Source organism: Coregonus clupeaformis, chromosome 14, assembly GCF_020615455.1.
Source record: "Coregonus clupeaformis isolate EN_2021a chromosome 14, ASM2061545v1, whole genome shotgun sequence".
Lineage (NCBI taxonomy): Eukaryota > Metazoa > Chordata > Actinopteri > Salmoniformes > Salmonidae > Coregonus > Coregonus clupeaformis.
Window position 1 is genome coordinate 9,283,489 of NC_059205.1, and position 25,008 is coordinate 9,308,496.

At 42.7% G+C, this 25,008-nt stretch overlaps 1 protein-coding gene across 2 annotated transcripts; it reads right to left on the reverse strand.

The window, feature by feature from the left end:
* Nucleotides 1-13,203: 13,203 nt before the first annotated feature.
* Nucleotides 13,204-22,635, reverse strand: LOC121580690 (sentrin-specific protease 5). 2 transcript variants are annotated; one of them, XM_041895677.2, is made up of 11 exons: nucleotides 22,099-22,634; nucleotides 20,740-21,033; nucleotides 20,336-20,558; nucleotides 20,150-20,255; nucleotides 18,960-19,107; nucleotides 17,944-17,991; nucleotides 17,633-17,710; nucleotides 17,168-17,305; nucleotides 13,797-13,880; nucleotides 13,550-13,600; nucleotides 13,204-13,404 (listed from the first exon to the last, which is right to left on the reverse strand). In XM_041895677.2, the coding sequence occupies exons 2-11, from the start codon at nucleotides 20,929-20,931 to the stop codon at nucleotides 13,285-13,287; spliced, it is 1,188 nt and encodes a 395-aa protein (XP_041751611.1). In that variant the 5' UTR covers nucleotides 20,932-21,033; nucleotides 22,099-22,634; the 3' UTR covers nucleotides 13,204-13,284. The 2 variants fall into 2 exon arrangements, with proteins under 2 accessions (XP_041751611.1, XP_041751610.1); XM_041895676.2 differs by having other exon boundaries at nucleotides 20,740-22,635.
* Between the last annotated feature and the right edge of the window lie 2,373 nt (nucleotides 22,636-25,008).

Below are 25,008 nucleotides of genomic sequence, written 5' to 3' on the forward strand. Positions count from 1 at the left end.
AATAAGTATTTGACCCCTCTGCAAAACATGACTTTGGCAATCACAGAGGTCAGACGTTTCTTGTAGTTGGCCACCAGGTTTGCACACATCTCAGGAGGGATTTTGTTCCACTCCTCTTTGCAGATCTTCTCCAACTCATTAAGGATTTGAGGCTGATGTTTGGTAACTCGAACCTTCAGCTCCCTCCACAGATTTTCTATGGGATTAAGGTCTGGAGACTGGCTAGGCCACTCCAGGACCTTAATGTGCTTCTTCTTGAGCCACTCCTTTGTTGCCTTGGCCGTGTGTTTTGGGTCAATGTCATGCTGGAATACCCATCCACGACCCATTTTCAATGGCCTGGCTGAAGGAAGGAGGTTCTCACCCAAGATTTGACGGTATATGGCCCCGTCCATCGTCCCTTGCATGCGGTGAAGTTGTCCTGTCCCCTTAGCAGAAAAACACCCCCAAAGCATAATGTTTCCACCTCCATGTTTGACGGTTGGGATGGTGTTCTTGGGGTCATAGGCAGAATTCCTCCTCCTCCAAACACGGCAAGTTGAGTTGATGCCAAATAGCTCGATTTTGGTCTCATCTGACCACAACACTTTCACCCAGTTCTCCTCTGAATCATTCAGATGTTCATTGGCAAACTTCAGACAGCCCTGTATCTGTGCTTTCTTGAGCAGGGGGACCTTGCGGGCGCTGCAGGATTTCAGTCCTTCATGGCGTAGTGTGTTACCAATTGTTTTCTTGGTGACTATGGTCCCAGCTGCCTTGAGATCATTGACAAGATCCGCCCGTGTAATTCTAGGCTGATTCCTCACCGTTCTCATGATCATTGCAACTCCACGAGGTGAGATCTTGCAAGGAGCCCCAGGCCGAGGGAGATTGACAGTTCCTTTGTGTTTCTTCCATTTGCGAATAATCGCACCAACTGTTGTCACCTTCTCACCAAGCTGCTTGGCGATGGTCTTGTAGCCCATTCCAGCCTTGTGTAGGTCTACAATCTTGTCCCTGACATCCTTGGAGAGCTCTTTGGTCTTGGCCATGGTGGAGAGTTTGGAATATGATTGATTGATTGCTTCTGTGGACAGGTGTCTTTTATACAGGTAACAAGCTGAGATTAGGAGCACTCCCTTTAAGAGTGTGCTCCTAATCTCAGCTCGTTACCTGTATAAAAGACACCTGGGAGCCAGAAACCTTTCTGATTGAGAGGGGGTCAAATACTTATTTCCCTCATTAAAATGCAAATCAATTTATAACATTTTTGACAAGCGTTTCTCTGGATTTTTTTGTTGTTATTCTGTCTCTCACTGTTCAAATAAACCTACCATTAAAATGATAGACTGATCATTTCTTTGTCAGTGGGCAAACGTACAAAATCAGCAGGGGATCAAATACTTTTTTCCCCTCACTGTAACATCAAGTTGTAAAATACTGAACTTCCCCTTTAATGTCTATATCCATTTAGACCCGAATTTCATTCTGATTTTCATTCTGATGGCCCATCATGGTAGAAGGCTGTTTTTGTGCCTTACAAGTTGAATGGTTTTCAGGGAACTCGTACTGTATTGTATGTTTTTTATAGTAATTAAGCAAAATGTTGATAGAAACCCCATATATACACTATATATACAAAAGTATGTGGTCACCCCTTCAAATTAGTGGATTTGGCTATTTCAGCCACACCCATTGCTGACAGGTGTATAAAATCGAGCACGCAGCCATGCAATCTTCATAGACAAACATTGGCAGTAGAATGGCCTTACTGAAGAGCTCAGTGACTTTCAACGTGGCACCGTCATAGGATGCCACCTTTTCAACAAATCAGTTCGTCAAATTTCTGCCCTGCTAGAGCTGCCCCGATCAACTGTAAGTGCTGTTACTGTGAAGTGGAAATGTTTAGGAGCAACAACAGCTCAGCCGCAAAGTGGTAGGCCACACAAGCTTACAGAACGGGACCGCTGAGTGCTGAAGCACGTAGCTCGTAAATATTGTCATTCCTCGGTTGCAACACTGACTACCAAGTTCCAAACTGCCTCTGGAAGCAACATCAGCACAATAACTGTTTGTCGGGAGCTTTATGAAATGGGTTTCCTTGACCGAGCAGCCGCACACAAGCCTAAGATCACCATGCGCAATGCTAAGCGTTAGCTGGAGTGGTGTTAAGTTCGCCGCCATTGGACTCTGGAGTAGTGGAAACGCATTCTCTGGAGTGATGAATCAGGCTTCACCATCATGCAGTCCGACGGACGAATCTGGGTTTGGCGGATGCCAGGAGAACGCTACCTACCCCAATGCATTGTGCCAACTGTAAAGTTTGGTGGAGGAGGAATAATGGTCTGGGGCTGTTTTTGGTTCGTACTAGGCCCCTTAGTTCCAGTGAAGGGTAATCTTAACGCTACAGCATACAATGACATTCTAGACGATTCAGCATGACAATTCCCCCATGCACAAAGCGAGGCCTATACAGAAATAGTTTTTATCGAGTTCGTTGTGGAAGAACTTGACTGGCCTGCACAGAGCCCTGACCTCAAACCCATCAAACACCTTTGCGATGAATTGGAATGCCGAGCCAGGCCTAATCACCCAACATCAATGCCCGACAACACTAATGCTCTTGTGGCTGAATGGAAGCAACGTTCCAACATCTAGTGGAAATCCTTCCCAGAAGAGTGGAGGCTGTTACAGCAGCAAAGGGGGGACCAACTCCATATTGATACCCATTATTTTGGAATTAGATGTTTGACGAGCAGGTGTCCACATACTTTTGGTCATATGGTGTATCTATGTATGTATAACTTGTTTATTTATTTTCTATGTATTGTTTTGAGTTACGCGCTGCATGTAAAACAGTGAGGATATATGGTTAAGAAATGTTGTTACTAGCAGATACTATATAATAGGGAACAGTATATTCAACAGAAAGCCATAATCACAACATGCAAACTGTAAAAACTAATATGTAAGGTCAAAATATGCACAATAAACTAAATCGAAAATAACATGTTTATGTTTCTTTAATATTACTATGTACATACTTTGCATGACTGTACAGGAACTGGAAAATTACTTTTCCGGATTGCTTCCTTCTTTTAAATTCCTCAAAATAAGACAACAAATGTAAGAAAATACATTTTAAAAAGTTAACTGGAATCTAAACATTAACTGGAGAAATTATTCATCAATAGAATTGCTAATATACTCGTTTCAACAAGAAAATGTGTGTAGGAGTGGTCTGAGGCAGTCGTAAAATGTATTTGTACTCAAAAACACATTTCCATTTAATCTTGCGCACAGTAGAAGCACAAATCTGTGCATACTCAAGGTTAGTGAATGAGACCCAATATCTGTCTGTCTTGTAATATTGTTTGAATGTATATGACAATGTATATTCATGTTATAAATTTTTTATTAAATGCAATTAATAAATAAATAAATAATATACAAATATGAATTGTATTTACTTAATGAAAAATAATATTTAATAAAATCCCCCTTCTGTACAGGTGTGAGGTAGACTTTGATGAGTGCGCATCGGGCCCCTGTGATAACGGAGGCTACTGCCACAACCTCCCCAATGGCTTCCACTGTGATTGTGAGAGCAACTTCTCAGGTGACCAGTGCACAGTCGACTGTAGTGACTTCTACTTGTACCTGGCCCTGCTGCTGTGGCAATACATGTTCCAGCTCATTTCCTACATCATCATGCACCTCGATGATGGCCAGGAGATCGACCAGGAACACCAGCGGATCGAAAACAACTAGGGGCCAACTGGGGCCAACATGGACGTCTACGTTTTACATTTTAGTCATTTAGCAGACGCTCTTATCCAGAGTGACTTACAGTTAGTGAGTGCATACGTTATCATACTGGCCCCCCGTGGGAAACGAACCCACAACCCTGGCGTTGCAAGCACCATGCTCTACCAACTGAGCTACAGGGGACTATTGGTAGCCAACATGGACGGCTAGGGGCCATTGGGAGCCAACATGTACGACTAGGCGCCATTGGGAGCCAACATGGATGACTAGGGGCTATTGGAGCCAACATAGACGACGAATGGCCATTGGGAGTGAACAAAGGGTCAATTAAATTATCTGGGAAGAAGCTGCCCCCATCTCCTAGAGTTCTAGGATCACACGTCTAGGATCAGTTTACCCTCCCCAAATCCTTCCTTCTACTATTAGAGGGTAAATGGAAAACCTGACCTCATATCAGTGTATATACGGGCATCCCACCCCTGATTAAGCTAATGTGGACGATTAGGAGTGAAGGGACACAGTACATATTTCAGTACTATGTATGATGACATCGTTAGTGTTAAACACGTCAGCCAAGGAAGGTGATGTAATAGAACCGTTAACTTTAATCTGTTCTAAACTGAATTACCTACAGCTCTTCCTATTACAAGACAGTATAGCGCTTTTCAGACAGACAGCGGAATATCGCAGAGTACACCACTTGTCCCTCTAGTCAAAGCGGCTAGTGCCTTTACACGCGAGGACGACAGTCCAAAGTCTATGCGACAGCTGGCGGTGAACATAGCAATGAAATAAACAAACATTATCAACGTGTGCGAAAAAATAATTGCTATAACACCATATGCATGCATAAAAACGTATTTACATGCAACAGAAATTATTAATAAAAATATTGGTGAATCTTTTTTTAAATATTGTTAAACATGACTCTGTAAACTGATAGTATCCTGCTGTTGGATATACCCTACCAGTCAAAAGTTTGGACACACCTACTCATTCAAGGGTTTTTCTATATGTTTTACTATTTTTTACATTGTAGAATAATAGTGAAGACATCAAAACCATGAAATAACACATATGGAATCATGTAGTAACCAAAAAAGTGTTAAACAAATCAAAATATATTTGAGATTCTTCAAATAGCCACCCTTTGCCTTGATGACAGCTTTGCACACTCTTGGCATTCTCTCAACCAGCTTCATGAGGTTGTCACCTGGAATGCATTTCAATTAACAGGTGTGCCTTTTTAAAAGTTAATTTGTGGAATTTATTTCCTTCTTAATGCGTTTGAGCCAATCAGTTGTGTTGTGACAAGGTATACAGAAGATAGCCCTATTTATCATTACTTTAAGACATGAAGGTCAGTCAATACTGAACATTTCAAGAACTTTGACATTTTCTTCAAGTGCAGTCACAAAAACCATCAAGCGCTATGATGAAACTAGCTCTCATGAGGACCACCACAGGAATGGAAGAACCAGAGTTACCTCTGCTGCAGAGGATAAGTTAATTAGAGTTACCAGCCTCAGATATTGCAGCCCAAATAAATGCTTCACAGAGTTCAAGTAACAGACACATCTCAACATCAACTGTTCAGAGGGGACTGTGTGAATCAGGCCTTCATGGTCGAATTGCTGCAAAGAAACCACTACTAAAGGACACCAATAATAAGAAGAGACCTGCTTGTGCCAAGAAACACGAGCAATGGACATTAGACCGGTGGACATTTGTCCTTTGGTCTGGAGTCCAAATTTGAGATTTTTGGTTCAAACTGCCGTGTCTTTGTGAGACGTGGTGTGGGTGAACGGATGATCTCTGCATGTGTAGTTCCCACCGTAAAGCATGGAGGAGGTGGTGTTATGGTGTGGGTGTGCTTTGCTGGTGACACTGTCTGTGATTTATTTAGAATTCAAGGCACACTTAACCAGCATGGCTACCACAGCATTCTGCAGCGATACGCCATCCCATCTGGTTTGGGCTTAGTGGGACTATCATTTGTTTTTCAACAGGACAATGACCAAACACACCTCCAGGCTCTGTAAGGGCTATTTTACCAAGAAGGAGAGTGATGGAGTGCGGCATCAGATGACCTGGCCTCCACAATCCCCCGACCTCAACCCAATTGAGCTGTCATCAAGGCAAAGGGTGGCTATTTGAAGAATCTCAAATATAAAATATATTTTGATTTGTTTAACACTTTTTTGGTTACTACATGATAACACTACATGTGTTATTTCATAGTTTCGATGTCTTCACTATTATTCTACAATGTAAAAAATAGTAAAAATAAAGAAAAACCCTTGAATGAGTAGGTGTGTCCAAACTTTTGACTGGTACTGTACGTGCTGACGTATCACCACGCAGGCTACATTTCTTCTGTGATTGGTCAACAACGACAGCACCGCTTGAAAAATAAGAGCACAATCCTATTTTCACCGCCTCGGCTAAGCAGCTTCCACGGGCACGAGCACCCCTGTCCGCCTGGATAGAATTTGCCCCCCATGTAGGCTTCATTGAAAATGAATGGGCCACCCAGTCCGCTGTGCGCTCTCTGTCTGCGCCTTATTACATTTTAAAGGGGAAGTTCAGTATTTTGCAACTTGATGTTAAATGGTTCCTCACCTTAAAGTACTTTACAACCATGAATTAAGGTTTCTCCTAATATAGACTACTTTCAAGGTGAGGAACCATCAAACATTAAGTTGTAAAATACTGAATTTCTCCTTTAATGTCTACAGTGCTTTGTTAAAGTATTCATACCCCTTGGATTTCTTCACATTTTATTGTGTTACAAAGTGGGATTACAATTTATTTAATTGTAATTTTTTGTCAACAATCTACACAAAATACTCTTGCAATGTCAAAATGGAAGATACATTTTTTAAAGATTAGTAGAAATTAAATAACCAAAATAAGTATTCTGCCCCCGAGTCAGTACATGTTAGAAACAGACTTGGCAGCGATTACAGCTCAGAATCTTCTTGGGTAAGTCTCTAAGAGCTTTCCACACCTGTAATACTAGCCCATTATTCTTTTTATAATTCTTCAAGCTCTTGGCGATCATGGTTAGACAGCCATTTTCAATTCTTACCATAGACTTTCAAGAAGATTTAAGTCAAAACTGCATCATTGTATGGGTATGGCCACTGAGGAACATTTATTGACTTCTTGGTAAGCAACTCCAGCGTAGATTTGGCTTTGTGTTGTAGGTTATTGTCCTGCTGAAAGGTGAATTTCTCTCCAAGTTTCTGGTGTAAAGCAGATTGAAGCAGGTTTTCCTCTAGGATTTTGCCTGCGCTTAGCTCCATCCCTTTTCTTTTTATCCTGAAATCTCCCCAGTATTTGCAAATGTCAAGCATACCCATTCAATGATGCAGCCACCACCATGCTTGAAAATAAGGAGGCAGTTACTCTGTGATGTGTTGGATTTGCCCCAAACATAAGGCTTTGAATTTAGGCCAAAAAGGGAATTATTTTGCTGTGTTTTTTTTTGCAGTATTACTTTAGTGCCTTATTGCATACAAGATGCATGTTTTCAAATCTTTTTATTCTGTATATTTGTATTCTTCTTTTCACTCTGTCATTTAGGTCATTATTGTGGAGTCACTACAGTAGTGGTCAAAAGTTTTGAGAATGACACAAGTATTGGTCTTCACAAAGTTTGCTGCTTCAGTGTTTTTAGATATTTTTGTCAGATGTTAATATGGTATACTGAAGTATAATTACACGCATTCCATAAGTGTCAAAGGCTTTTATTGACAATTACATGAAGTTTATGCAGAGAGTCAATATTTGCAGTGTTGACCCTTCTTTTTCAAGACCTCTGCAATCCGCCCTGGCATGCTGTCAATTAACTTCTGGGCCACATCCTGACTGATGGCAGCCCATTCTTGCATAATCAATGCTTGGAGTTTGTCAGAATTTGTGGGTTTTTGTTTGTCCTCAAAGAGTTTAAGGTCTGGGGAGTTTCCTGGCCATGGACCCAACATTTCAATGTTTTGTTCCCCGAGCCACTTAGTTATCACTTTTGCCTTATGGCAAGGTGCTCCATCATGCTGGAAAAGGTATTGTTCGTCACCAAACTGTTCTTGGATGGTTGGGAAAAGTTGCTCTCGAGGATGTGTTGGTACCATTCTTTATTCATGGCTGTGTTCTTAGGCAACATTGTGAGTGAGCCCACTCCCTTGGCTGAGAAGCAACCCCACACATGAATGGTGTCAGGATGCTTTACTGTTGGCATGACACAGGACTGATGGTAGCGTTCACCTTGTCTTCTCCGGACAAGCTTTTTTCCGGATGCCCCAAACAAATGACTTTACCCCAGTCCTCAGCAGTCCAATCCCTGTACCTTTTGCAGAATATCAGTCTGTCCCTGATGTCTGTCCCTGTCCCATCCTCCAAAAGTCTTCGCCTCACTGTGCGTGCAGATGCACTCACACCTGCCTGCTGCCGTTCCTGAGCAAGCTCTGCACCGGTGGTTCCCCGATTCCGCAGCTGAATCAACTTTAAGAGACGGTCCTGGCGCTTGCTGGACTTTCTTGGGCGCCCTGAAGCCTTCTTCACAACAATTGACCCTCTCTCCTTGAAGTTCTTGATCATCCGATAAATGGTTGATTTAGGTGCAATCTTACTAGCAGCAATATCCTTGCCTGTGAAGCCCTTTTTGTGCAAAGCAATGATGACGGCACGTGTTTCCTTGCAGGTAACCATGGTTAACAGAGGAAGAACAATGATTTCAAGCACCACCCTCCTTTTAAAGCTTCCAGTCTGATATTCTAACTCAATCAGCATGACAGAGTGATCTCCAGCCTTGTCCTCGTCAACACTCTCACCTGTGTTAACGAGAGAATCACTGACATGATGTCAGCTGTTCATTTTCATGGCAAAGAGGGACTTTTTAATTGCAATTCATCTGATCACTCTTCATAACATCCTGGAGTATATGCAAATTGCCATCATAAAAACTGAGGCAGCAGAATGTGAAAATAAAAATGTGTCATTCTCAAAACTTTTGACCACGACTGTACAATGTTGTTGGTCCATCCTCAGTTTTCTCCCATCACAGCCATTGAACTCTGTGTTTTAAAATCCCCAATGGCCTCATGATGACATCCCTAAGTAGTTTCCTTCCTGTCCTGCAGTGGAGTTCAGAAAGACGACTGTATCTTTGATGTGTTTGGGTGGCTTAATACATCACCCACAGCACAATTATTAACTTGACCATGCTTAAAGATATATTTCATGTCTGATTTGTTATCGTTACCCATCTACCAATCACTGCTCTTCTTCAATAGGCTTTTGAAAAGCTCCCTGGTCGTTGTAGCTGAATCTGTGCTTGAAATTAAACACTTGAATGAGGGGACCTTACAGATGTATGTACAGTTGAAGTCGGAAGTTTACATACATTAAAACTCGTTTTTCAACCACTCCACAAAATTCTTGTTAACAAACTATAGTTTTGACAAGTCGGTTAGGACATCTACTTTGTGCATGACACAAGTAATTTTTCCAACAATTGTTTACAGATTATTTCACTTACAATTCACTGTATCACAATTCCAGTGGGTCAGAAGTTTACATACACTAAGTTGACTGTGCCTTTTAACAGCTTGGAAAATTCCAGAATATTATGTAATGGCTTTAGAAGCTTCTGATAGGCTAATTACATCATTTGAGTCAATTGGAGGTGTACCTGTGGATGTATTTCAAGGCCTACCTTCAAACTCAGTGCCTCTTTGCTTGACATCATGGGAAAATCAAAAGAAATCAGCCAAGACCTGAGAAAAACAATTGTACACCTCCACAAGTCTGGTTCATCCTTGGGAGCAATTTACATACGCCTGAAGGTATAACGTTCATCTGTACAAACAATAACACGCAAGTATAAACACCATGGGACCACACAGCCGTCATACCGCTCAGGAAGGAGACGCGTTCTGTCTCCTAGAAATGAACGTACTTTGATGCGAAAAGTGCAAATGAATCCCAGAACAACAGCAAAGGACCTTGTGAAGATGCTGGAGGAAACAGGTAAAAAGTATCTATATCCACAGTAAAACAAGTCCTATATCGACATAACCTGAAAGGCCGCTCAGCAAGGAAGAAGCCACTGCTCCAAAACCGCCATTAAAAAGACAGACTACGGTTTGCAACTGCACATAGGGACAAAGATCTTACTTTTTGGAGAAATGTCCTCTGGTCTGATGAAACAAAAATATAACTGTTTGGCCATAATGACCATCGTTATTTTTGGAGGAAAAAGGGGGTCGCTTGCAAGCCGAAGAACACCATCCCAACCGTGAAGCACGGGGGTGGCAGCATCATGGAGGGACTGGTGCACTTCACAAAATAGATGGCATCATGAGGAAGGAAAATGATGTGGATATATTGAAGCAACATCTCTTAAGGTTAAGGACAACAAAGTCAATGTATTGGAGTGGCCATCACAAAGCCCTGACCTCAATCCTATAGAAAAAGCGTTTGCGAGCAAGGAGGCCTACAAACCTGATTCAGTTACACCAGCTCTGCCAGGAGGAATGGGCCAAAATTCACCCAACTTATTGTGGGAAGCTTGTGGAAGGCTACCCAAAATGTTTGACCCAAGTTAAACAATTTAAAGGCAACGCTACCAAATACTAATTGAGTGTATGTAAACTTCTGACCCGCTGGGAATGTGATGAAATAAATAAAACCTGAAATATATAATTCTCTCTACTATTATTCTGACATTTCACATTCTTAAAATAAAGTGGTGATCCTAACTGACCCTAAAACAGGAAATTGTTACTAGGATTAAATGTCAGGAATTGTGAAAAACAGAGTTTAAATGTATTTGGCTAAGGTGTATGTAAACTTCCAACTTCAACTGTATGTATGGGGGACAGTGGAAGGGTTAGTCATTAAAAAATCATGTCAACCCCTATTATAGTCCATGTAACTTGTGATTTGTTAAGACAAATGTTACTCCTGAACTAAATTAAGCTTGCCTGAATAAAGGGGCTGAATAGTTATGCAACGACTATATTTAAAAAAATTAATTTAAAAATTGTAGTTATCTAATCTATATTAAATCTTTTCTTTTATAGAATCTCTTCCACAGTATTTTGAGTAGATTGCTGACAAAAAACTACAATTAAATCTATTTTAATCCCACTTTATAACCAAATAAAATGTGAAGAAATCCAAGAGGTATGAATACTTTTGCAAGGCACTGTATATCCATATAAATCTGACTTTCATACTGAAAGTCCATCATGGTAGAAGGCAATTTGTGTGCCTAACAACCAGAATGTTTTTGCTGAACTCATATTTTAGTTCTACAATATTGTATGTTGTTTAATGTAATGAGTGTACATACATTTTTTTTATAGCTTGTGTGTATATATACATATCTTGCCATAATCCATAATCACAACATACATATCTAATCTGTTAAGTGAAAATATGTACAATACATTTAGTAAAATAATGCAGACAGTGGCTCTAAATCAAACTTATTTTATGTTACTTTAACATTACTATGTACATATACTTTACAATAACCGAAAAATAACTTTGTTCAATATTCCAGATTACTTCCTCCTTAAGAGTAAGGTGTCAAAGACAACAAAAAACATTACGTATCCTTCCGCCCGTATTCTCACAGCGTCTCAGAGCACTCCTACCTTAACACGCTTTATGAATACGGACCCTGATTTACTTTTTAATGAATCAAAACCTGATCCAAATTAACCTCCTGCTGACCTGTTACAGAACTGAGCCTCCGGGAGATAGAGACATGACATAATAGTAAAACTTAAGTCTTAAAGGTACACTACTGTTCAAAGTTTGAGGTCACTTAGAAATGTCCTTGTTTTCGAAAGAAAAGCAATTTTGATGTCCATTAAAATAACATCAAATTGATCAGAAATACAGTGTAGACATTGTTAATGTTGTAAATGGCTATTGCAGCTGGAAACGGCTGATTTTTTAATGGAATATCTACGTAGGCGTACAGAGGCCCATTATCAGCAACTATCAGTCCTGTGTTCCAATGGCACGTTGTGTTTGCTAATCCAAGTTTATCATTTTAAAAGGCTAATTGATCGTTAGAAAACCGTTTTGCAATTATGTTAGCACAACTGAAAACTGTTGTGCTGATTAAAGAAGCAATACAACTGGCCTTCTTGAGACTAGTTGAGTATCTGGAGCATCCGCAATTGTGGGTTCGATTACAGGCTCAAAATGGCCAGAAACATTCTATTCTGGTTAGAGCCAGTTTGCGCTTTTCTGTGAAGGGAGTAGTACACAGCGTTGTACGAGATCTTCAGTTTCTTGGCAATTTCTCGCATGGAATAGCCTTCATTTCTCAGAACAAGAATAGACTGACGAGTTTCAGAAGAAAGTTCTTTGTTTCTGGCCATTTTGAGCCTGTAATCGAACCCACAATCGCTGATGCTCCAGATACTCAACTAGTCTCAAGAAGGCCAGTTTTATTTCTTCTTTAATCAGCACAACAGTTTTCAGTTGTGCTAACATAACTGCAAAAGGGTTTTCTAATGATCAATTAGCCTTTTAAAATGATAAACTTGGATTAGCAAACTCAACGTGCCATTAGAACACAGGACTGATGGTTGCTGATAATGGGCCTCTGTACGCCTATGTAGATATTCCATTAAAAAATCAGCCGTTTCCAGCTACAATAGCCATTTACAACATTAACAATGTCAACACTGTATTTCTAATCAATTTGATGCTATTTTAATGGACAAAAAATTTGCTTTTCTTTCGAAAACAAGGACATTTCTAAGTGACCCCAAACTTTTGAACGGTAGTGTAAATTGCAAATCTAACTGACAAAGGGACAACAGTTTACATTTAAATGAAAGCAATTTATCCAATGCAAAAAAATGAAATTTGACCCATACAGAAACGTCTAAAACAGAAACTAACGAAAGTGTGAGCAAAAACTACATTGAATACATTCAGTATGTTCAATACATTCAATGGTAAGTTGCTAGTAATACGGTCCGCCGCCTTCAACAATAATCCGTAAACTCATGTAGAATAATGCAATAACCATTGAAAAACTGTGGACACACGTATATAGATTGCCTCGGACTTTGTTAAGACAGCAAGTACCAAGTTCATACCAGTTCTTCATCAAATTAAAATGTCAACATCTAGGAGACCAACTAGTCTGCTGTCATTACAGACTGATCAAAACATATTTGGTAACACCCTGATACACCATCATCTAAAATAAATGGCAGCTAGTCAGTCTGCTACCATGCTGCTCGAAATGACAGGCTGTCAGAATATGGGGTGGAGATGCTTCTCCATTAATGAAACATAGCAGCTAACACAATGACAAGGTCCAAACAAACGGAAGACCCCCCCCCCCTTTCTATGGCTCAAGGATTCTTGAAAGACAGGACAATCTCTACTTTTTTTTTAACGTTGCAAAAAATTTTGCTAAAGTGTACTCTAATGACTATGACCCCGGTGAGGTGCGTGAGGATGGTTTCGGAGGAGGAGTGTAAAGGAAAAGGTGAAAGGTCAATTTTGTAATTCCTGGAGCTTGCATTCACAGAGCTCTCTGTAGATTCTCTTACGCACCGTCGGCATGTCCCCTTGGGAGAATTGCAGTGGTTTCCCCAAAGCAAGGCACCTGCAGTACTGAGAGAAAGGTACATGAATGAACAGGGTGTGTGAGTGAGTGAGACAGAAAGTAATACTTTATTAAGACTGCACTGACACAGAGGTACATGATGATAAAAGTAGACCATTCAACTAATCAAGGATTATGAAAACATGCTGGTACCTCTAACACAAAAACTCCACAGTCGTTTTCATTTGTCTGTTGTGGTATTCGCTGCAAAAAATCAATAGAGAGAGACATACACCCAAAACAGTGATCATCATGGGCTACATTTCAATGGCATGTTTGGCAGGATTTCTGCAGGCAATCCCTTAAAGTATTTTGTTCTATTGTGTTAAAAAAATGATCAAGCAAACATTCAAACTCACGATTTCAAAGATCCACACACACACAGCTCAATGCATCATACCTCGTTGATATACATCTTCCAGCCACTTTGAAATGCAGTTTGCATCCTCTCCCTCGCTTCCGTCTTTATGTACCTTAACACATTCTATAGAATGGAAAGGGGGGACAAGAGAAATGTTGATTTCTTCTATGCTAAATCAGGTGAAATAGCATCTTGCTGATTGGAAATTGGATTTGATTGTGTAAAGTCAGTCTGTGAAATCTTACGTAGCAAGTAACAACTTAATTAAGCTATGATTAAATATGAATGTATTAGGGATGTGACAAAACTTTTAAACAGCAATGTTTTTATTGTTTTCCAACGCTAAGAAAATTCATAACATTCCACATGAATTCACAATGCAACTGCGCTGCTGCCAGCAACAGCTTGGGTCTCACGGTGTGTCCCTTTCGGATGGTTAAGCATTGCACCTGTACTACCATTACTGTACCTCGATTCCCCCTCGCAAAGTTTGCATTTCCCCACCTTCTCATTTAACTTGTCAAAGCATTGCCATGCAGGACCTGGCTGCTGTCGCTGGCCTTTCTCTGCCATTTTTCCTACTGTAGTGGTGGAGAGTCGACTCCAAAATAATTGCTTCCTCGACTCCTGCATGTCAACGCCCATTTATTTGTGTTAAGATTCGATTCCGCTAGGAATCGACTCCTAAGATTGGTATTTTTGGAATGGAGGAGACTGATTAGTTACCTTACTTCCGAGAACAAACACTTGCATCTGTCATAGCGAGCGACGGAGAGAGAGGGGAGGGGCACAGTATAGGCAGGTCGGCCACCAGGCAAACAGAGTCAGAACCGTGCACTAGACCTTGTTATCTCGCAATTTCTTGGCTAGCAATGTCTCACTAAAGTAAAGCAGGGCCTGTCATTAATGAATAGGCTAGGATATTCCACATGCAACAGTCCGAAGACTGAACACACACTGGCATCACTAGAGAAGAGGAGGGGGCAGGCAGGCAGGCCAGCGTGAGGGAGAGAGAGGAGGGGGCAGGCAGGCAGGCCAGCGTGAGGGAGAGAGAGGAGGGGGCAGGCAGGCCAGCGTGAGGGAGAGAGAGGAGGGGGGCAGGCAGGCCAGCGTGAGGGAGAGAGAGGAGGGGGCAGGCAGGCCAGCGTGAGGGAGAGAGAGGGGGGGCAGGCAGGCCAGCGTGAGGGAGAGAGAGGAGGGGGCAGGCAGGCAGGCCAGCGTGAGGGAGAGAGAGGAGGGGGGCAGGCAGGCCAGCGTGAGGGAGAGAGGAGGGGGGGCAGGCAGGCCAGCACGAGGGAGAGAGAGGAGGGGCAGGCAGGCCAGCGTGAGGGAGAGAGAGGAGGGGGCAGGCAGGCCAGTGTGAGGGAGAGAGAGGAGGGGGCAGGCAGGCCAGTGTGAAGGAGAGAGAGGAGGGGGCAGGCAGGCCAGCGTGAGGGAGAGAGAGGAGGGGGCAGGCAGGCCAGCGTGAGGGAGAGAGAGGAGGGGGCAGGCAGGCCAGCGTGAGGGAGAGAGAGGAGGGGGGCAGGCAGGCCAGCGTGAGGGGAGAGAGAGGAGGGGGCAGGCAGGCCAGCGTGAGGGAGAGAGAGGAGGGGGCAGGCAGGCCAGTGTGAAGGAGAGAGAGGAGGGGGCAGGCAGGCCAGCGTGAGGGAGAGAGAAGGAGGGGCAGGCAGGCCAGCGTGAGGGAGAGAGAGGAGGGGCCAGGCAGGCCAGCGTGAGGGAGAGAGAGGAGGGGGCAGGCAGGCCAGCGTGAGGGAGAGAGAGGAGGGGGGGCAGGCAGGCCAGCGTGAGGGAGAGAGAGGAGGGGGCAGGCAGGCCAGCGTGAGGGAGAGAGAGGGGGGGCAGGCAGGCCAGCGTGAGGGAGGGAGAGGAGGGGGCAGGCAGGCCAGCGTGAGGGAGAGAGAGGAGGGGGCAGGCAGGCCAGCGTGAGGGAGAGAGAGGAGGGGGCAGGCTGGCCAGCGTGAGGGAGAGAGAGGAGGGGGCAGGCTGGCCAACGTGAGGGAGGGAGAGGTGGGGTAGGCAGTACCGTGCGGATATGTCTGTATCTCGCAATATCTTGTCTTGCATGCCTCGCAAATTCACCAAAGTAGCCTAAAGTTCGCCTCTTCCTTTCTTGTTTTTATTTAAACTTTCCCCAGGTCTTTATAGCCATATAGTCTAGTTAGGCTATAACACGGAAAATAATATGTTTTGTGAAAAATGCACTGTGATTTTAATTCTGTGGCGGAAGGAAAAAAAACAAAACAAATATGTCAGTTAAGGATTTTTCTTAAATGTTAAGGATCCCAATTTTGTTTAAACGTTTACACCCCTGGAATGTATATTCTGTATTGAATATGGACACATTCACTACTGGTTAAGCCATTCCACAATGTGTAGGGCAAGGGTATGGATGAAATTAAATCATTCCTTTCCAATGTGCAGGGCAAGGGTATGGATGAAATTAAATCATTCCTTTCCAATGTGCAGGGCAAGGGTATGGATGAAATTAAATCATTCCTTTCCAATGTGCAGGGCAAGGGTATGGATGAAATTAAATCATTCCTTTCCAATGTGCAGGGCAAGGGTATGGATGGAATTAAATCATTCCTTTCCAATGTGCAGGGCAAGGGTATGGATGGAATTAAATCATTCCTTTCCAATGTGCAGGGCAAGGGTATGGATGGAATTAAATCATTCCTTTCCAATGTGCAGGGCAAGGGTATGGATGAAATTAAATCATTCCTTTCCAATGTGCAGGGCAAGGGTATGGATGGAATTAAATCATTCCTTTCCAATGTGCAGGGCAAGGGTATGGATGGAATTAAATCATTCCTTTCCAATGTGCAGGGCAAGGGTATGGATGGAATTAAATCATTCCTTTCCAATGTGCAGGGCAAGGGTATGGATGGAATTAAATCATTCCTTTCCAATGTGCAGGGCAAGGGTATGGATGGAATTAAATCATTCCTTTCCAATGTGCAGGGCAAGGGTATGGATGAAATTAAATCATTCCTTTCCAATGTACAGGGCAAGGGTATGGATGAAATTAAATCATTCCTTTCCAATGTGCAGGGCAAGGGTATGGATGAAATTAAATCATTCCTTTCCAATGTGCAGGGCAAGGGTATGGATGAAATTAAATCATTCCTTTCCAATGTGCAGGGCAAGGGTATGGATGAAATTAAATCATTCCTTTCAGTCAAGTGAGATATTTATCCACAGCAGCACGTCATAGCAAAATAAAACAAAGCATTTTCATGTTCATCCTACTAAAATATGCTTGAGTCTTCCTACCACCAATGAGATCGACACACAGAAGCTGGTGTAAGGAAGCGTCAGTTGTGAGGTCTCTTCTGTGACAGAGATTTGATCTCAATGAGAATAACCTGTATAAACAAAGGTTAAATCACTAAAAGTTCTGTCAACGTTACCTCGGCAGCTTCCTTGAACACGATGCCCTGGGAGTCGTAGAGGTGGATCCTCTTGCTGGCGGTGTCGACCGTCACCAGGCACCAGTGGATCTCCAGGTGGATGGGCACCAGCAGCAGAGCCTTGGAGAAGAGATCCACCTGCAGGACACAGGGGACCAGAAGCCAGGGATGTGTTCAGTAGGGTAGAAAACGGTTTGTACGGCATGAAACAGGGGTCGTGTTCATTAGAATACGGAACATTTTAGAAAACGTTTTGCAATGGAAAGCAAAAATGAACCACCCTGGTCCGAGTTGGGGTCAATTCCATTTCCATCAATTCAGAAAGTGAATTGAAATTTGATTTACATCACAATGAATCTCCTGAATTGAAATAGAATTGACCCCACCGCCAATAATTATCAGAAGCTTTTGGGTGACATCCGAAAGGTCAAAACAAAGTTTCACAATCTCAGGTTCAGCATTTACCTTCTTGGTCCACCTCTTCACCCCTTCATATCCTTTGGTCATGAGCTGTCGGTGGAAGAAGCTGTTAAAGAAATGGACCTAGACAAGTAAAAAAAAAAAATATCACATTCAGGAACCAAGACCACATGCATCAAATGGAGGGACGACAGTCAAAAGTTGCTCCCATTGCATCATGACTCAGGCTATTGTAGAATTTCTACACCTCTGTGATCAGACTCATTATTACATTATTATAATGTAATACGTCATTATAATACATTATGAATATTTCTTGATAGAATTGAGGAAATATAATGGGAAATAAAACCTACCTTGTGTTGTGCAGACTCCATGATTAATTCTCCATACATATTCATGACCTTCAAAGAGTAAACCACAAAATAAGTTCAAACAGGGTCACACAACATATTTACATCACATTGAGCAAGTTAACTTTGGACTGATGACGCACCAGACTAAGCAGGGCCAAGAAGCTTTTCTGATCCTGACCACGTGAACGGACTTCAGTTTTTCTTGATCAGGTCCCGTGGTCAGAAAAAACTCCAACAACAGTGCGCTCCAAAAGTATTGGAACAGCGACACATTTTGTTGTTTTGGCTCTGCGCTCTAGCACCTTGAATTTGAAATGATACAATGGCTAAATATAATTTGAGGGTATTGTCATTAACCGTTTAGAAATTACAGCACTTTTACTACATATCGCCCCATTTTAAGGGAACAAAAGTATTGGGACAAATTCACTTATGTGTATTATAGTTAAAAGTTTAGTATTTGGTCCCATATTCCTAGCAAGCAATGATTACATCAAGCTTGTGACTCTACAAACTTGTTGGATGCATTTGCTGTTTGTTTTGGTTGTGTTTCAGATAATTATGTGCCCATTAGAACTGAATGGTAAATAATGTAGTGTCATTTTGGAGTCACTTTTATTGTAAATAAGAATAGAATATGTTTCTAAACACTTCTACATTAATGTGAATGCTAACATTATTAAGGATAATCCTGAATGAATCGTGAATAATGATGAGTGAGAAAGTTAAATGCACAAAATTACAAATATCATACCCCCAAAATTAAATTACAACTATCATACCCCCAAAACAATGCCAACATCCCCTGTTATTGTAATGGTGAGAGGTTAGCATGTCTTGGGGGTATGATTTTTGTGCGTCTAACTTTCTCACTCAACATTATTCATGACTGATTCAGGACTGTATATATCACTATATATCAGTCTACGGACATACAGTATATCGTCTATGGCTATATATCGATCTATGGACATCTATCATGGTGAAATTGGTTGATTTGGGTCAAAGGCACCAACCTGGTCATTGAGCCAGTTCTGATGGTCCAGCGTAGACAAATCTTCCAGAGTCAGAGCGTGCTTGTTGTAGACCACCCGGAAAGCGGGCATCAGTCTATGCGCTAGGACAGCCTGGTACTTCATTACTACTGCAGAGATGAAAGACTTCCTATGAAAGAGGGCAGAACAGAACATTGTTTTGTTGTTTAGTAGAGAGCCTCATAATTCCTAGAGCCCTGTGTTTTTCCTTGACCATGTGACCTCAACAGGAGGGGCCTTAGTTATAGGTTATACCTAGGGTCTAGAGTTGTCCAGAGCCAGAGATATAAGATATAGCTAGGGCCTAGAGCAGGGCAGTCCAACCCTCTTCCTGGAGATCTATAGTCCTGTAGGTTTTCAGTCCAACCCTAACCTAAAATACCTGATTCAGCTTGGTGAGCAGAGAATAAACAGATAATAAATAGAATCAGGTGTGCTAAATTACAGTTGGACTGAAAACCTACAGGACGGTAGATCTCTAGGAAGAGGGTTGGACTGAAAACCTACAGGACGGTAGATCTCTAGGAAGAGGGTAGGACTGAAAACCTACAGGACGGTAGATCTCTAGGAAGAGGGTTGGACTGAAAACCTACAGGACGGTAGATCTCTAGGAAGAGGGTTGGACTGAAAACCTACAGGACGGTAGATCTCTAGGAAGAGGGTTGGACTGAAAACCTACAGGACGGTAGATCTCTAGGAAGAGGGTAGGACTGACTACAGACATAAGAGGGTTGGACTGAAAACCTACAGGACGGTAGATCTCTAGGAAGAGGGTTGGCTGAAAACCTACAGGACGGTAATCTCTAGGAAGAGGGTTGGGCTGAAAACCTACAGGACGGTAGATCTCTAGGAAGAGGGTTGGACTGAAAACCTACAGGACGGTAGATCTCTAGGAAGAGGGTTGGACTGAAAACCTACAGGACGGTAGATCTCTAGGAAGAGGGTTGGACTGAAAACCTACAGGACGGTAGATCTCTAGGAAGAGGGTTGGACTGAAAACCTACAGGACGGTAGATCTCTAGGAAGAGGGTTGGACTGAAAACCTACAGGACGGTAGATCTCTAGGAAGAGGGTTGGGCAGCCCTGACCTAGTTTTTCCAAGTCAGGGCATACTACTCATATTGTATTATTAAGTGAGGGAACCAAAACCATGTCTTCTCTGTTGTACTTGCCCCTTAGTAAGGTCAGTGTTCAGCTTCTTGTTGAGGTGCCTCAGTACATCGCTCTTGCTCAATGGGATGAAACTTCCGTACTTCACATAGAAGCAGTCAAGAAACTCTACGGAGAGAGAAAGAACATTAGGCACTCAAGGCAGCACTTAAGGAAACATTTTTAAAGTTTAAGGAAAAAAACAGTACCATGGATGAGCTTCGTTGTTGCTTCCCAGCTGACTTCTGTGGACGCCCGCTGGCTCTGAGGTGGATATGGCAAGGCTCGCTTTGTCGCCAACGTGGCCTGTTTAGTGGCGGTGGTCGCATCCCCAGCTCTGACTATGCCCTGGTCCTCCTCCTCGACAGGGTTGCCACACAGAACTGATGTGCCCACAGACAGACACACCTTCTGGTCCGAGCACCCCTTTGCCTGAATAAGTAAACTGTATTTAGCTATTTTAGATGTTATTGCTGTCAGTATAGGTCCCTTGTATTGTCCTTTTATTGATTTATACATGTTTTTGGATAGGCCTGAGCATATAAATGGACTTGATATGTGCTCATGGACTTTGTATTGACTGCTATGTTGGTGTAATGCAATTTGAACTTGCCTGGCTGTCCTCTGCACTGTCCAGGCCTTGACCATCACATCCAATGGCAGTAGTGACCACTTCTCTTCCCTCTCCTACCTTCTTCCATTTCTGGCTTCCCTCCAATTCCCCAGTGTATTTATTTGACGTCTGTGTGTTCGCAATAGACAGGAGGAGCCTCCTGGTTTTCTCCAGTCTTTTAGCTCTGATCATGGAGACCCAGAGGAGACACCTGGCTCTCCGCCACTTCCTGTGCCCCCACTTCCGCCACGCCTGGCACCAGAACTGGATGTTACACCAGCGCCGTGACTGCCTCTTGTGTCGCATGGAGAGAGGGGAGACTCCTTTTACGGTGAGCTTTAGGCCCCTTAGGTCCTTTCTCCGGCATTGTCTACGCTTTGTGGGTCTAATACGGGTTGGGTATGGGTCGTAGACCTGTGCCACAGGGCTGCAGCAGAGGTAAGAGCCGTGTGTGACTGGGAGGGGCTGTCTATTGATGTGCACTGTGGAGGGAGAGTAAGGGGAGTGCATGGAGGGGGAATGACTCAGGGACAGGTCAGAACTGGTATGCGACACAGAGATCTGCTTTAGATCTGATCTCAGATTTGCTTGAGTGTTGTCTGTGGGAGGGACGCACTCAGAGTCAGGTTCAAGCCCATGGTTGCCAATAGCTACACTAGGGAGGACTGGAGCATAGATGATGGAAGGCTCCATTTTAGGTTTGTGCTTTTTCCTGCTCTTGAGTGGGGGCGGGACTAATAGCTCTAGCCTTGAGTTTGATTGGACGGCTGAGAACTCACAGCTTTTGAGTGATTGACTCTGATCGGTCGAGGTCTCCAGGGGATGGCTCCCCATTTCAGTGCCTTCAGGTGGGTCAGATGAAGGAAAACCAGAGACATGACCCTTGCCTTCCCTTTTGCCCTGCTTTGCCTCCTCAGCCGACGGGCTACACGCTGAGCGAAACATGCCCTTAGATGTTGTTTTGTTTTCAAAATAGCTAAATGAACCAAAAACTATTTCTAAACACAATTATGTTAGCTAACAGTGTTACCTACTCTCTGGCATTGTCATTTCAGAGTGAGGACATAGCCTTATTTGACTATACTTCACGTTACACACTGCACAACAATGTTTTGATTGGCTACCATGAATCCTAACTACCGGTATGCTAGCTAGCTAGCTAATTTTAACCACGTTTGAAGCGAGCCCTCACGTGTCATGTCAGAGCCTCCAACAACACACAAAAAGGTTTTGGGACCATAGCGTGTAGCAAAAGAATTCTCTAACCAAAATGTAGCACACACTATTAGACGTCAGCATGTTTAGTATTGTCTTGCCTGACTCAAATGAATTCACAAATATGTAGCAACATGTATTTACCCAAATGAGCCGATACCTGCACCACCTAGCTTTCGTGTACTCTCTCTTTGCCTGGCCTACCAGACGCCTGTAACGGAATATATCACGACTGATTGTGTCGAATTCATGCACGCGGTCGCACGTTGAATACGTCACGACACTGGCTACCGTGGTCACTAGTTACCACAGCCACAAAGTAAAAATGGGTCTTAATTTAAGGGTAGGGTTATGTATAAGGTCAGCAGGGTGGTTAGGTTTAAAAATCCAATTTCGAAAATGTAAATTGTAGACATAGGCGGGGTTAAACCATAATTATGACTTTGTGGCTGTGATAACTAGATACGACCGCTACCAATCAGAATCAGACGAATACATTGAATAATAATAAATACATGAATTGATTCAAATACAATAAATGATGGTCAGTCAAATATAGCCCGTGGGTTTCTGAAAAAGCAAAAGAAGGATGAGAGATGCCACGTTATGCCATTTTGCTCATTTTACCACCATACATGTCAATGTATGTGTTATTTTCATGTCTCTCTCTCTCTCTCTCTCTCTCTCTCTCTCTCTCTCTCTCTCTCTCTCTCGCTCTCAATTCAATTCAATTTAAGGGCTTTATTGGCATGGGAAACGTATGTTAACATTGCCAAAGCAAGTGAAGTAGATAGCAAACAAAAGTGAAATAAACAATAAATATTAACAGTTAACATTACACTCAGAAGTTCCAAAAGAATAAAGACATTTCAAATGTCATATTATGTATATATACAGTGTTGTAACAATGTGCAAATAGTTAAAGTACAAATGGGAAGATAAATAAACATAAATATGGGTTGTATTTACAATGGTGTTTGTTCTTCACTGGTTGCCCTTTTCTTGTGGCAACAGGTCACAAATCTTGCTGCTGTGATGGCACACTGTGGTATTTCACCCAGTAGATAAGGGAGTTTATCAAAATTGGGTTTGTTTTCGAATTCTTTGTGGATCTGTGTAATCTGAGGGAAATATGTGTCTCTAATATGGTTTCCACCTCATTTTGTGGGCAGTGTGCACATAGCCTGTCTTCGCTTGAGAGCCAGGTCTGCCTACGGCGGCCTTTCTCAATAGCAAGGCTATGCTCACTATGTACATAGTCAAAGCTTTCCTTAAGTTTGGGTCAGTCACAGTGGTCAGGTATTCTGCCACTGTGTACTCTCTGTTTAGGGCCAAGTAGCATTCTAGTTTTCTCTGTGTTTTTGTTAATTCTTTCCAATGTGTCAAGTAATTCTCTTTTTGTTTTCTCATGATTCGGTTGGGTCTAATTGTGTTGTTGTCCTTGGGCTCTGTGGGGTCTTTTTGTGTTTGTGAACAGAGCCCCAGGACCAGCTTGCTTAGGGGACTCTTCTCCAAGTTCATCTCTCTGTAGGTGATGGCTTTGTTATGGAAGGTTTGGGAATCGCTTCCTTTTAAGTGGTTATAGAATTGAACGGCTCTTTTCTGAATTTTGATCATTAGCGGGTATCTGCCTAATTCTGCTCTGCATGCATTATTTGGTGTTTTTCGTTGTACACTGAGGATATTTCTGCAGAATTCTGCATGCAGAGTCTCAATTTGGTGTTTGTCCCATTTTGTGAATTCTTGGTTGGTGAGCGGACCCCAGACCTCACAACCATAAATGGCAATGGGTTTGTAACTGATTCAAGTATTTTTAGCCAGATCCTAATTGGTATGTCGAATTTTATGTTCCTTTTGATGGCATAGAAGGCCCTTCTTGCCTTGTCTCTCAGATCGTTCACAGCTTTGTGGAAGTTACCTGTGGCGCTGATGTTAAGGCCGAGGTATGTATAGTTGTTTGTGTGCTCTAGGGCAACGGTGTCAGGAAGGAATTTGTATTTGTGGTCCTGGCAACTGGACCTTTTTTGGAACACCATTATTTTTGTCTTACTGAGATTTACTGTCAGGGCCCAGGTCTGACAGAATCTGTGCAGATGATCTAGGTGCTGCTGTAGGCCCTCCTTGGTTGGTGACAGAAGCTCTAGATCATCAGCAAACATTAGACATTTTACTTCAGTTTCAGATTCTCTCGCGCTCTCTGTGTCTGTGGACGTGTTCGAGAGGATCAAAACCACAATGTATCATGGGTAAATTGTGACTGACTGATCGGCAGTCGCCTGCACTCGTTTTGATGCTCTCGAACTCGGCCGATGTCTGTACGTTCCCCCGCTGAGACGTTGCATGCATCAACCAATGGTTACGTGTTACGTCATCAACTGATAGATTGCTATAACATATGATGTGGTTAGCTGACACTTAAAATACCTTTCCATGCGTTGTAAGATCTGTCCCTTTGTTCGCCTGCCTACCTGTTGCGCCTGTTGTGAGTGGGGCAGGGATCTGTGCCTTCTGTAGTAGGCCAATCATCTCCTATCAACAGCATACTTGCAAATCGCTTGCCTCTGGCTCAGTGGCAGAGCCTATATAATCCACCAGGTGTCATTGCGTCATTGTTGATGTGGCTCTCCTATCTAATATGGTAGTAGTTTACATCGCTAGCCTGGTCCCAGATCGGTTTATGCTGTTTTACATACCATTGGCAAGACACAAGACAGCAAAGACAGAGCTAGGGCCTGGCTACACAGAGAGATCTGGAACCAGACTATAGGCCTTTTGCTCCCTTTCAGGGAAATACAGGGTGATACCTCATTTACATTTAACATTCTAGTCATTTAGCAGACGCTCTTATCCAGAGCGACTTACAGTTAGTGAGTGTATACATTTTTCATACTAGTGATATGAAATTTACACTGGTCCCTTATCAATCACAATGTATATTACGTTGTCTTGTAAAGCTACTGCATGTTCTGAACACACAGGCTATACAAATATCTAGAGAAGATCTGGGCTACAGTTTTGCTAGACTATTACTTTTCATGGCATCTTCTTAATTCA

What these genes read in the sequence shown, in the direction of transcription:
- LOC121580690 (XM_041895676.2), bottom strand. Translation starts at nt 21,684, where the DNA reads ATGTTTCGCTCAGCGTGTAGCCCGTCGGCTGAGGAGGCAAAGCAGGGC. An exon ending in AGAACTGGCTCAATGACCAG is followed by an intron (nt 17,992 to 18,959) that starts GTTGGTGCCTTT and finishes TACTCTTTGAAG; the next exon opens with GTCATGAATATGTATGGAGA. An exon ending in GTGGAGTTTTTGTGTTAGAG is followed by an intron (nt 13,405 to 13,549) that starts GTACCAGCATGT and finishes CCTTTCTCTCAG; the next exon opens with TACTGCAGGTGCCTTGCTTT.